This window comes from Penicillium malachiteum (genome assembly GCF_028827825.1).
Source record: "Penicillium malachiteum strain IBT 17515 chromosome Unknown utg000002l:1.0-8849297.0:1.0-8852440.0, whole genome shotgun sequence".
Lineage (NCBI taxonomy): Eukaryota > Fungi > Ascomycota > Eurotiomycetes > Eurotiales > Aspergillaceae > Penicillium > Penicillium malachiteum.
The window spans coordinates 8,618,822-8,631,236 of NW_026643095.1; the positions used below are offsets into that span (position 1 = coordinate 8,618,822).

A 12,415-nucleotide genomic window follows, 5' to 3' on the forward strand; every position below is an offset into this window, starting at 1 on the left:
ACTTGAAAGTGACATCCACCTGCTGCTTCTCTCCTTATTATATACCTGCAGGATGTCGCTTAAACAAGTAAGGAGTGCCGAGGGCGTCAGATTGTAACCCAATGCTAATGACCTGCAGGAAATTGAAACATGGGTTGCCGCCCTGGATGCTTATGACAACCACGAGTTTGAACAGGCGCTGCGCTTGTTCAGTGAGATTGCCGATACCTCCAAGATTCTGTTTAATTGTGGAGTGATCTATGCAACATTGGGTGAACACGACAGAGCGGTAAGTGCATTCCCACCGATTCATATAGATGCACAAACGCTAATGCAGTATATAGGTCGATTGCTATCAACGGGCAGTTGGGTTAGACCGGTATCTAGCCATCGCCTACTTTCAACAGGGTGTCTCCAACTTCTTGCTAGGAGACTTTGAGGAAGCATTGGCCAATTTCAACGACACATTGTTATACCTTCGGGGAAACACATCTATTGATTATGAACAGCTGGGGCTCAAGTTCCGCCTATTCTCATGTGAGGTGCTGTTCAATCGTGGGTTATGCTATGTTTATCTTCAACAAATGGATCCCGGAATGAAAGACTTGCAGTTTGCGGCCAAGGAAAAGGTTACAGAAGACCATGATGTTATCGATGATGCCATACGCGAGAACGCAGATGTATGTGCCCCTTTTCATTAAGAGCTACGAAACATTTTACTCATCTCCAATAGGGATATACGGTGTTCTCCATTCCTGTCGGAACCATCTATCGCCCCAATGCAGCCAAAGTGAAGAACCTCAAGGCCAAAGATTATCTAGGGAAATCCCGTCTTGTCGCTCAATCAGATCGAAACCACGGCATCGAACACAACTGGAGGCCGATTGTTATTGATAAGACCGCATTTGAAGATCGAGATGGAATGTCATATGCAGCCACGAATCTAGTTCACAAGAATCTCAGCAGTCGAACTCGTCAACAATCAGAACCACCGATAAACCGTGCCGCTTTTCCACCAACACCACCACCCGATGATCGATCAGCCAATACTGGGGCTGGTTCTAGTAGCCAAACTCACCACCGAACAACATCCCTACGGAGTTCTCGGCCTCCGCGATTGGACCTCGAGCGTCCAGGCGCTAGTGTGGAACGGCGACCTAGTGTCCCCGAGGTTGTAGCATCACAACCGCTCGTACCAGCGCCACTTGCACCGATATCCACCGAAAATCCCCGAATAGGGACAACAAGAACAGCATCGGAACCTCGTGGGCCGTCATCTCGTCAGCAGAATCTTCGCGTCTTCACACAAGATGCAAACCAGGGCACTAGGCCTCAAGCGGAGGGCCATCGAAGAAACCTCAGCGAAACCGAGTTCTCGCCTGTCAAATCCCCTGTAAATGGCGACCTTCATTCCAATTCCCGTAGTCTACACAATTCAGGTTATGGACGAGGAAGCCGATACCAACCACCTCAGCTTATCAATGAAGAAGAGGAAGAGCATGATAGTCAATTTCTTAATGGGGAAAAACGTCAGAATGGAGCTGAGGGCGGTGACTCTTCATCACAAAATCGGCGCACACGCTCTCCTGCCCGATATTCCAGAAATGCAAATTCAAGACGACCGGAAGTTCTGAAATTCAGAACAAAGGTTCATGCGCCTGATGATATTCGATACATCATGATCGGACCTTCCATCGAGTTCGGTGAATTCGAAATTAAAATCAGAGAGAAATTCGGGTTCCACAACCCTTTGAAGATCAGGGTGCAAGATGATGGTGATATGATTACTATGGTTGATCAAGAAGATCTTGATCTACTGCTTAGTTCAGCTCGAGATATTGCTCGACGTGAAGGAAGCGAGATGGGGAAGATGGAGGTAAGCTCGTCCTTTGTTCCTGTGGTTTTAGGATTTTTGACTAATCTACTTCTAGGTCTGGGTTGAGGAACGCAAGCCCTGATTCTAATATGACGATAACGATTTCTTTCTGGCATTTGGGACAATTCCTTTTTGGAAAATTTTTGATTTTGTTTATACCCTTGATCTTAGCATATAGTGCATGAATGACGAGTGGATTTGATTCAAGATCTTTTTTTTCGCTTAGCAGCTTGAATCCAAACCCTTCAAACGAGGATATTCACTCGTCGGTCGGGCTGAAGTAGTAAAGTAAAGCATGGTGATCACTCCACATAGGACAATCTTCTGAACTCGAAGGCCCTGAAGGTCCATTTAGTCGCATTGGTTCCAATGTCTTGATCTCACGAGATCGTAGTCCTAGAGTGCCAACTTTATCAAGCCTATTCGGTGGGAATGGCTGTTCTCCGTCTACTGCCCATGTAAAACCAGATTCTCCGGGGCGAAGGGATGTCCAGGCATCCACTAACCCATTCTTCTCTAGAAGATCAATATCCTCATCAATGACTGGGTTAAAGTCACCTGCGACTAGCCCCTGTACTGCACTGTGAAGGAGAGATGAAGCAATAGAGATCTGTTGTGGTCGATGAGAAGGTTTTATTGGTAGAGAATCCAGGTGGACATTCACTAGGCGTATTCGTATAGGGGTAGATCTTATAGAAGATGGAGGCTTCTGATATGAAGGAACAAAGATGTCACAGCAGAGGGTGTCTTTAGAGAAATGACTAGGGAATTTGACCCTCCAGATAGGCCCTATAGTAGGATTTTCCGTTCCTTGGCCACATGCAAAGCGCGCGCCTTAGATAACAAAGTGATTGTCATAAAGGATTGACTGCCCCCCTCCGTATTATCATATTCGCTTGATAGCCACATTTCACGAACACGGTCGTCTTTCAAAATTTGCTGAAGGGCTAGCTTGGAAACTTCCTGTAGGAAAATAATATCTATTTGGTCCAGCCCTGTGATATACGTAATAATATCAGTAACGCGTTCTTCGGTACGAGCAGATGTTGCATCGATATTCCATGTCAAAAGAGCGAAATGTGATTTATTAGCTGCTTCGTTTTGCTCTGAGTCTGTGAAGTTGGTCGGACTCGTATCGGATTGAGGGACAAAAGGTGTCCAGTTTTGGACGGGGTCGAAGATGTACCAGAACTGGAATTTGGGGGATGGGATTGTAGATGGAAGCGGTGTTCCGTGCTTCCATGATAGAAAGCTGGATTAAGCACGTGTGAAAGAATCCATATTATGATACAGAAAGTGTTCCCAGGTTGGATGTAGTCATAGGGAAGTTTTTAGGCGTGAATCGTGATGCTGGAGGGGGTGCATATACGGCAAAAGATAGCGACCCTGACGCAGTTAATTGATTTCGTAAGCAAATATGATTTGGGCATCTAATCTGAGCATAGTGAGTGATCAGTGACCGAAATGATATTCAAATATTCAAATATTCGGGTGCCTAATCGGTGGAGACCATTGGAAAGTCTACGACATGATCCAGATGTCAGATGCTATACACAACATTTGAATGAGCGAAAAGCGGAAAGGGAACTCTAGACATGAAATTATGATAACCTGGAACTTGAACTTGAATTTCTCATATGCTCTTCAATCTTGAAACATAATAACCTACACATAAATCTCACTCCAAAACAAATGGGTCCTCCTTAACTATCTGATCATAGTAAGGCTGGAATGCAAGCCACATCTTACTCGAATTTCCACTCTTCTTATGCGTCATCTCTGCCTCCTCCTTATTAATCAAAATCTTCTCCCAACCAGGTCCAGTAGCAGCGTTGGCAAGGAGTTGCGCATGGCAGCACCGATCAAGTGCAATGAACAAGAATGCAGCCTCATCCACTGTGCGTCCACAAGTAATCATTCCATGATTCTGTAGAATCACACTTCGGCATGTCGGACCCAGAGCCTTGGCGATACGGGCTCCCTCTTCAGTGGAGATAACAGTTCCGCCATAGCGATTGTACACGGCGAGATCATTGTAAAAGCGCAATGCATCTTGGTATAACATTTCGATGGGTCGTCCGTAGCATGAAAATGCTTTGCCGTATACTGAGTGGGCGTGACAGGCGGCGTTTAAATCGGGTCGTGCTTTGTGGATCTCGCTGTGAATTGCGAATGCAGGCCCATTAATTGGGTGCTGCGCTCCTTCTGGAAGAACTTCGCCGGATTCGTTGACAAGAACCAGATCTGAGACTCGGATCATGGAAAAGTGCATGCTAAGTGGGTTGATCCAGAAGTGCTCTATAGAGATCGGTTAGTGGAGGTTTGTGATATAGGATTGACTTTTGGGGGTATTTTATAACTCACCTGGGTTAAGAGGGTCTCGTAGAGAGATATGACCTGCGACTCCCTCGTCGAATCCTTGCTTTGCAAATGTTCGGAATGCAACAGCCAAGTGTTGCTTTTGGTATGTTCGCTCGGCTTCTATGCTCTCGAACTTGGGAGGTGATCTGATCACAACACGACCTTCCTTATCTCCAAGAAAATGCACATCATCAAAGAATGAGTCTTGACCTTGGGGTTTCTGCTCTGTTGGTTTCACTTCCAGCGTCCCATTGCTGGTCACGGTAGATGTTGTTGTCGCCATGGTCGATCGGAATTGGTGATTCAAGAAAAAACAGGAAAGTTTCAATTGATTTGAATCGTCTTTTTTAATAGTTTTAAGTGAAACTTGAATTCAATTTGAAAATTGGAACTCATCGAGGCTTTATACCAGGTTCTTGGTCATGATCTATGCAAGAACGCCACAGCTGCCCCGCTGTACCCCACAACGGACAATGAGCCTCCGTGAATCGGTTACTACGCCCAAGTAGTGAACGGAACGTCATATCCCGTTGAGAGAATGTCGTGGATAACCTCAGAGACAGCACGGAAATGCCTCGGATTACCAGTGGAAGTTTCAAATCTTGGAGAAATTATCTCATCAATCGCAGAGTAAGAATCGACGGATAGTTGTCGCCGTGTAGTAAATTCAAGGTATGAGCGGGCTATTGGAGAGCGGATATTAGGACTCGGAGTACTCGGAAGAGTGATGATAGGTAGTAGTATGCAGTGTATTGAGATCTAAGATAGACATTATGATTTCTATTCCGATTCTGTCCTCACATTTTTAGTCCGTCCTGCGTAGGCTGAAAAGTCCAGGACGGTTCCGATAAACGTAGGTAGGGAGTGTGTCTCGAAGGACTCACATTCCTATCGTTCTTGCGCTTGCACCCTGTCAGTGGAACCGACAAGGGATGCCACATCCATCAACCAATAGAGATAGTTGGTTGGAGATGTGAGGAGCTCGAGTGCACAAAGGCACGTATAGATCTTGTAGCGCGTGGTGTATAAAGTCAATGCAAGGGAACAAGAAAAACAAAAAAGAAAACGGAGATTCATCATATAGTATACAGGTATGTACAGGTAAATGCATAGGTGCTCGCACTAGGCGAAATAAAAATACACAGGGAAACACATCCCTGGATCCTGACCAGCTAGAACATATCAGCTAGCCAGGTAGAAGAAGGAAGGAAGGATTACTCGGAGGCTTCTTGTTGGCCCATCGAGAGCTTTCGCACATCCCATCCAGCCCAGTCTTTCTTCTCACCGAGCACACAAGTGGCCTTGCGAGAACCATTCACGAGGAATCGATCAGCAACTGCATTCACATCCTTGGCAGTGACGTCCAGGACCTGCTCTCTCCAGCGCTGGTCCATTTCGTGGGTAACACCACTCATGAAGTAACGGGATCCCTCTTCGTCAACACTGACCGGAGCGTCCAGACCCTGGAAGATACCAAGCTTGGCCTCCTCAATCTCACGCTCTGACCAGGCACGGTCCCGAGCGAAGATACCACTATTAGCAAAGACCTTGAGGGTGTTCGCGGGGTTTGGATCACGGTAACTCATGAAAGTGAAAACACCCTTAAGAGGACCGTTGCTAGCTCCGGCACCGTATGCACCACCCTTCTCTCGGATTTCAGGATGCAAGTAGTTGTGAGTCAGAAGCTGTGAGAGCACGGTGAGAGGAGCGCTAGAGGAGTCGACAAATGGCACAGTCTGTGTAGCCTGACCAGAGTAGTAGACCTTGTATGGAAGATCATAGAATGCCTTGTCAAATGCCTGGAACCCAAGGGTAGAGGCAGTTGATTGCGGAGAGCGAACTTGAGGCAAGCCTGCCATCCACTTCTGCAGCACAGACTCATTCCGGGCGGCACTCTCAGGCTCGCAGACCATACGGACCCGAAGATTAGAGGTCTTCGAGATTGCGAATGACTGGATAAGACGAAGCTTGTCAATCAGCTCCTGGAGGCGCTCGGGAGATGACTCTGCGTCGCGCAGAAGGTTGGCGGTAGCTTGAAGTTGATCCAAGCCAGATTGCTGTTCCTGAACCCAGAAGCTCTTGGAAAGGCTGGCGGCGGCGGCGTTGACAGCAAAGCGATGGCCAGTTCCAGCAACGGAATCAATTGCTCCATTTGTGGTCAATCGCAACAACTCCTGGATCATAGCCGGTGCCGAAGGGCTGGAGAAATCTGTCTCTGTCACGAGGGTCGAAAGCATATTCAGCATTTCGGGGATGTTCTTGTCGATAGCATATCCAGAAAAGTTCAGACCTTCCTTGAACTGATCCAAGTGGGTCGCGGATGAGACAAGGAAGTTAGAGGTAGAGATACCTCCGGTCTTCAACTTGATGAGGTCCTCCCATTCTTCCATGGAGCGGTTCGCTGTGCCCAGTCGCATGATACAGTCGTTAAACAGAGGCATCAGCAAGCGAAGCTCACTAGGAAGCTCCTCAAATGTGTTGACGGCCTGGAAGTAAGTCAATCCATTGGTAGGGGCTTCACGCCAGACAACATCAACATCATCGACCTTGGACTCGCGCACGGGCTTGCGTTCCTTTTCACGGGAAATATCCTTGACGCGAAGGGATGGAAGACAGCTCAAGTCTGCATTGTGGGCAGCCTCTTGCACCTTGAGAAGCTGCAGCTCCTCCTCACTGAGCTTAGAAACTGCTTCCTCAACAGAACCATGTTGCTCAATAAGCTTGGCAAGCTTCTGCTCTTTGCGCACGACCTCTTTCTCATCCAATTCCTTGTTGAATGTCGGAGAGCCAACCATGGTGAAGGTCATGCAACGATCATTGAGAAGATACTTCTCAACAAGGGACTCGAGGTATCGAGGCTGCGAGTATCTCCTCTTGAATTCCTCAATGACATCATTCCAAGCAAGCTCCTTCATTGGGTTGGAGCCATTAAACCAGGAGGAAATTGTCTTCTCCATAACTCCAATACCGAAGTTGGCGGTCTTGTGACGCAGAGCAAGCTCCAGCTGGTGAAGGAATCCTTGCACCTTCTCATCACTGAAACCAGCATCGACAGACGCCTTGAATGCATTCTGGATCACCTGCTTGACAGTGGATGACTCAGCCTCACCCACACCAGTGACACCAACCGAAAAGATGGGCACCTTGCCAGAGGAGTCCAACCCAGTATTTGGTGTGAAAGATGAACCCAGGCCACTTTCGATGAGGGCGCGGTACATAGGTGAACCGTAGCCATCCAGAAGCAAAGATGAGACAATACCAACAGAGAATGTCTCCACAGTGTCAGTGGAGTCACCCATGTACCATGAAGTAGAGGTTTTGTGCTGCTTATCCTCGCTGGAGAATGTGTCGATCGGACCAGAGACGGTGACATTAACCGACTTGTTCAGATCCATAGGTAGCTTGACATCAGTATCAGCTTGACCCAGCTCAAATCCTTCAAGAACAGGTCCAATTTGCTCAAGGTGCTTGCCCAGAGGCATATCACCGTAAGTCAAGATCTTGGCATTACTTGGGTGGTAGTTGCGCTTCGAAAAGTCATACAACTGCTTGTGAGTCAAGTCTGTGATATACTCGGGGTCGCCGCCCGAGTTGTGGATAGCAGGGAAGATGCTTTCCTTGAATCGAATGTAGTAAAGGTAGTTGGCATCCGACATCTGACCCTTCATCTCGTTGTACACAACACCTTTGAATACAATATCCTCCAATTTAGCCTTCTGCTCCGGTGTGGCCAGAAGAGCCTGGGGATCCTCTGGGCCCAATCTCCATCCTTCTTGACGGAAGTCGTCCTCCTTAAGCAGGGGGTGCAATGTCGCATCGAGATACACGGACAACAGGTTCTGGAAATCTTGAGGGTTGGTTGTAGCGAAGGGGTAGGTAGTGTGGTCGGAAGAGGTGAAGGCATTCATAAAGTTGGATAGTGATCGCGGAAGCATCTTGAAGAAGGGGTCACGAATAGGGTATCTAAAAGTTTGAAGATTTTGGTTAGCATCCAAATTGATGCACAAAACCATGAATATGCTGCTTACTTTTCACTGCCACATAACGTGGTGTGCTCGAGAATATGAGGCACACCGGTCGCATCTTGTGGGTTGGTCTTGAATCCAATACCGAAGACATTGTTCTTGTCATCTCTTGCCACATGAAGATAATCGGCATCGGTCTTGTCATGAGTCAACCGCACCGCGGTAAGATGTAGCTCGGGGACATGCTTCTTCTCGCGCACAGTGAACCCATGTAGCTTCTCGCCGATCGCAGGGAAGCTTTCTAAATTGGTTACTGTAGAATTGAGTCTTGATGTAGTGCGAGCAATGCGGACGGCAGAGCTGAGCCGACCGGAGTTAGAGAGTGGTTGGCGCAATGCTGGCCGGGCCCTGCCCAGGCCCATGGATGAGCGCAACATGATAACACTTGAACTTTAAGGAGATGAAATATCACCTCAAGTTCCCAGTGCTCTTTTGGTTTGAGATTTTGAATTGAAAAGTGCTTAAGCTTAGGAGATCACGGATGCCAGTTCGATTATACAAAAGATCGGAGACGCGGATATCACGTGTTGTGCTTAGTTAATCACAGGGTCTTTCCCAATTAGGAAGGGTATCAAGTTTTCCAAGTGCGAGAAGATATTGTGTATTTTAAATAGGTTTTCATCGTTCGAATTGACGCTGCAAGTAAAAATTCTGGCTCACTTGGTTCTCTGCTTTACTTATTCTTAGTATAATTAAAGATGGGACAACCTTTTCAAGTATCACTCCCCAACGATACTACGTCCATGACGACTTCAAGTTGAATCTCAGTAGTATTATCACGAGAGGTTTGGATTTTTTTGTACAATAGCTGTCTATTTTTGCAGGTCCTTTTAGAGCTGATAACTTAATTTTAGATAAGAAAGGGCAATGCCCAGGTGAAGATATCTCATGTTTCTGAAGCTAATACTTCAGGTTTGAAATAAGCTCAAGATTCGAAGATGAAAGCTTTACGAGTCCGTGATTTCATCTTGAGTTCAACCGACGCATTGATTGATAATTGATGAGTTGAAGCTATAGCTTGGCCCTCTAACTTCGAGTTCAATTCTTCGTACATACTATCTATAATCAAGTAATTCCAAGGTTAAACTAGAAGTTATAGCCTCGGTTCTTCATATTCGAAGTAAAGCTCGAGTTCATTTCTTCAGTACCAATCGTCGGAACATGCCCACATGATCAATGCCCTCCTCGTCCCATCTTCCCAGTGATTCGTCTGTTTTAAACCCCATTCCAGAATACATCTTCTCCACATCTACCTGAGCATGAACAAGGACCAATCCATCCCATTTCTTGGGCTGTGCCTCTTTAGTATCAGCTGCCAATTCAGCCGCTGCTTTATCAATCTCCTCCGCATTTTCAGCGGCCCAAGCAAGCGCCGTATCGACTAGCACACGCCCGAGTCCTTTTCCTCGGTATTCGGGTACCACAGCCACGCGCGTTAGTTTGATACAGGGCTCGTGATCCCAGTCATATTGCGGCAGATTCTCTGTTGTAGTATCCGGATGTGTAAGAAGCTCATGCGGTAGTTGTGGAGGTGGAACAAGTCGAATCACCGCAACTGGTGTTTTCGGGTCTGAGTCTGAGTACAGAACCCATTGCCAACTTCGTGCATCGTCACTATCTATCTCGCCTTCTGGGGAGCACTTCTGTTCATCAATGAAGACACGTGTGCGCACAATCATTGCATCATTGAAGACTGGTGGGTTGATGGTTTCTTGATTTGGGAGTACTAGGTTTGCCTCCTTCCCAGGAGGTGGTTGGATTGATACTCCGAAGACGGTGTTCGGTGCCATTGTAGGTGACGAGTGATGGCAATGTGGCAGGCTGACAAATTTTTATGAACCCAGCTCAAATTTGGTGATCCAGAGTAACGTGTGAACGTACTAGTAATAGCCCACTGGCAGAAGGCTGGGGAGTAGTAGAGAGATGCGCAGGATTAGTTTGTGGGGACGGAGTGCTTATCTTCAAGTTGTATGTAAATAATGCCCGCCGAGCACTCGGATATGGACCTAGACATTGATAGCAGCATATCCAACTTGAATCTCACCTGCAAGCCTGAGAGTGTTATCATGACTATGCATCACAAAAAAAGGATTTTCACAAGATTATTACAACTTGGATATATCTATCAATGAACGATCTGTCGATCTGAATCTCTATCAAGCACATTGTGCCTCAGGCCTGAATTTTGGATACACCGCCCAACTATAGAGCTTTTTGATTCGTGAAAGCCCTGGTACAAACAGAGCAAACAGCATCATATCAGCGAAATTCTCGCTGCAAAAGATCATGATCAACAACGACCGCTCTAATGTCTCTCTACTTTGATGCGGTCAATATTCTGACCGAGCCAGCTTCAGGCGGCTCCTTCAAATCGCGTATCTACAGTGCTCGAAATTTGCGCGCCACACCAGCACAGATCTACGCCCTGATCATCGAGACATCGAAATGGGATCGCGTTCTCGCCGAGATCATTGACCGGTCTGATTTACTAAATTTGGAGCGCAAGGTACGAATTGTAAACCGGGCGTGACGCCAAAATATATTTGCTGACTGACCAGCTTGATTGATTTTTGTCTCCTTTAGCTATCACCTCTCCTTGCGCTTCTTCTCGTCCATGACCACCTGATTGCGAAAAAGGGCATCTCGGCCCCAACGGCACACCCCCTCCGACAAGCTGTTGAGAGACACAAGGTTCGATTAAAGGCGGAGTTCACGAAGTCCCGCGTGCGTCGTGGATGTGCATCGGTTGAACAGTTCAAGACTGCGGTCTTGCGGGAAAAACGAGAGGCGGATGGATCTGATGGCTTCGTTTACCCGCGCTGGGTGCGTGTGAACAACATCAGGTCTTCTCTGGAAGACCAGATGAAAACGACTTTTGCTTCTTATCGTCGTGTCGACTCATTGGCGGAATTGGCGCCAGAAGGGGATGACCGTACTGCTCGGCAGTTGCTGTATCTGGATCCTCATATCCCAGATCTGGTAGCCGTACCATATGGCGCGGATTTCACATCTTCCGCCGCATACAAGAATGGAGAGATTATTTTGCAGGACAAGGCATCTTGTTTCCCTGCTTATCTCCTGTTAGGCGACCGTGGGCCCGAGGACGCCTGGCAGGGTGATTTGGTGGATGGTTGCGCGGCTCCAGGAAATAAGACCACTCATCTGGCATCTCTGCTTGCAAAGCAGCAAAAGCATCACAAGAGACAAATGAAACAGGTATTCTGCATGGATGCTTCTAGAGTACGATCCAAGACATTACAAAAAATGGTTTCCTTGGCCGGCGCGGATCAGACCGTCACAGTGTTACCCGGTCAAGACTTTCTAGCCCTCGATCCCACGGACGAGAGATTTGAGCAAGTGACAGGTCTTCTCTTGGATCCGAGTTGCTCGGGAAGTGGAATCATTGGCCGTGACGATGTTCCAGAGTTCACATTGCCCAAAGCTGCGACATCATACGCTCCCAATACCCAGGGTAAGAAGCGGAAGCGTCAGGCAAATGAGGCCGACGAAGCCGGCGAGCAGCGCTCGAAAGGAAAACCTAGCGACGTTAAACCCTCGTCTGATCCAGCGGATGAAAATGATATCCCCACTGGTGAAGTTGACCAAGAACGGCTGGTCAAGCTGTCAAATCTTCAAACGCGCATTGTGGAACATGCCTTGAGTTTCCCTCATGCGACGCATGTCACTTACAGCACCTGTTCTATCCATTTGATTGAGAATGAGTCTGTCGTGCAACGGATCCTGGCCTCTGATGTCGCTAAAGAGGGCGGCTGGCGACTTCTGCGGCGCGATGAGCAACCGGAGGGAATGCGCAAGTGGACACATCGTGGAGTCCGGCGCGATCGGGATCCAGAGACCAAAGCTGAGATCGAATCTAGCTCAGTCTCAGTAGATGACCTTTCAGAGGAAGATCTCGATGCTTGTGTGCGCTGTTGGTCTGGCGATGCTGAAGGACTAGGCGGATTCTTTGTTGCTGGATTCGTTCGTGACCCCCGACTTGCGTCTGAAGTAACTGAAACCAAGTCCAAAGACAAACAGGCGGATGTTCAAGATGACGAACAAGAGGAGGAGGATGAGGAGGAGGAAGATGATGACTGGGAAGGCTTCTCTGATTAAATCAAATAAGAACCAATTATACGCCAATACTCCATATAATGCGCACACAGAATGGTAT

The 12,415-nt window shown here is 47.5% G+C and overlaps 5 protein-coding genes across 5 annotated transcripts; 2 read left to right on the forward strand and 3 right to left on the reverse strand.

Annotated features, from left to right (window-relative positions):
- Positions 1-52: 52 nt before the first annotated feature.
- N7483_006226 (putative PB1 domain protein) lies at positions 53-1,937 on the forward strand (the record flags this gene model as incomplete). Its single annotated transcript, XM_057089663.1, has 5 exons — positions 53-67; positions 119-268; positions 324-659; positions 713-1,855; positions 1,911-1,937. 5 exons carry the CDS (start codon positions 53-55, stop codon positions 1,935-1,937), a joined length of 1,671 nt encoding a protein of 556 aa, XP_056949492.1.
- A 1,596-nt stretch (positions 1,938-3,533) lies between these two features.
- On the reverse strand, positions 3,534-4,499 carry N7483_006227 (class II aldolase/adducin family protein; the record flags this gene model as incomplete). The annotated part of the gene is made up of 2 exons (XM_057089664.1): positions 3,534-4,153; positions 4,220-4,499. 2 exons carry the CDS (start codon positions 4,497-4,499, stop codon positions 3,534-3,536), a joined length of 900 nt encoding a protein of 299 aa, XP_056949493.1.
- Positions 4,500-5,430: 931 nt separating this feature from the next.
- cym1 (pitrilysin family metalloprotease cym1) lies at positions 5,431-8,618 on the reverse strand (the record flags this gene model as incomplete). The annotated part of the gene is made up of 2 exons (XM_057089665.1): positions 5,431-8,179; positions 8,245-8,618. The coding sequence occupies 2 exons, from the start codon at positions 8,616-8,618 to the stop codon at positions 5,431-5,433; spliced, it is 3,123 nt and encodes a 1,040-aa protein (XP_056949494.1).
- Positions 8,619-9,374: 756 nt separating this feature from the next.
- Positions 9,375-10,031, reverse strand: N7483_006229 (GNAT family N-acetyltransferase; the record flags this gene model as incomplete). The annotated part of the gene is made up of 1 exon (XM_057089666.1): positions 9,375-10,031. The coding sequence occupies one exon, from the start codon at positions 10,029-10,031 to the stop codon at positions 9,375-9,377; it is 657 nt and encodes a 218-aa protein (XP_056949495.1).
- Positions 10,032-10,549: 518 nt separating this feature from the next.
- N7483_006230 (rRNA (cytosine-C5-)-methyltransferase RCM1) lies at positions 10,550-12,357 on the forward strand (the record flags this gene model as incomplete). Its single annotated transcript, XM_057089667.1, has 2 exons — positions 10,550-10,747; positions 10,825-12,357. The coding sequence occupies 2 exons, from the start codon at positions 10,550-10,552 to the stop codon at positions 12,355-12,357; spliced, it is 1,731 nt and encodes a 576-aa protein (XP_056949496.1).
- Between the last annotated feature and the right edge of the window lie 58 nt (positions 12,358-12,415).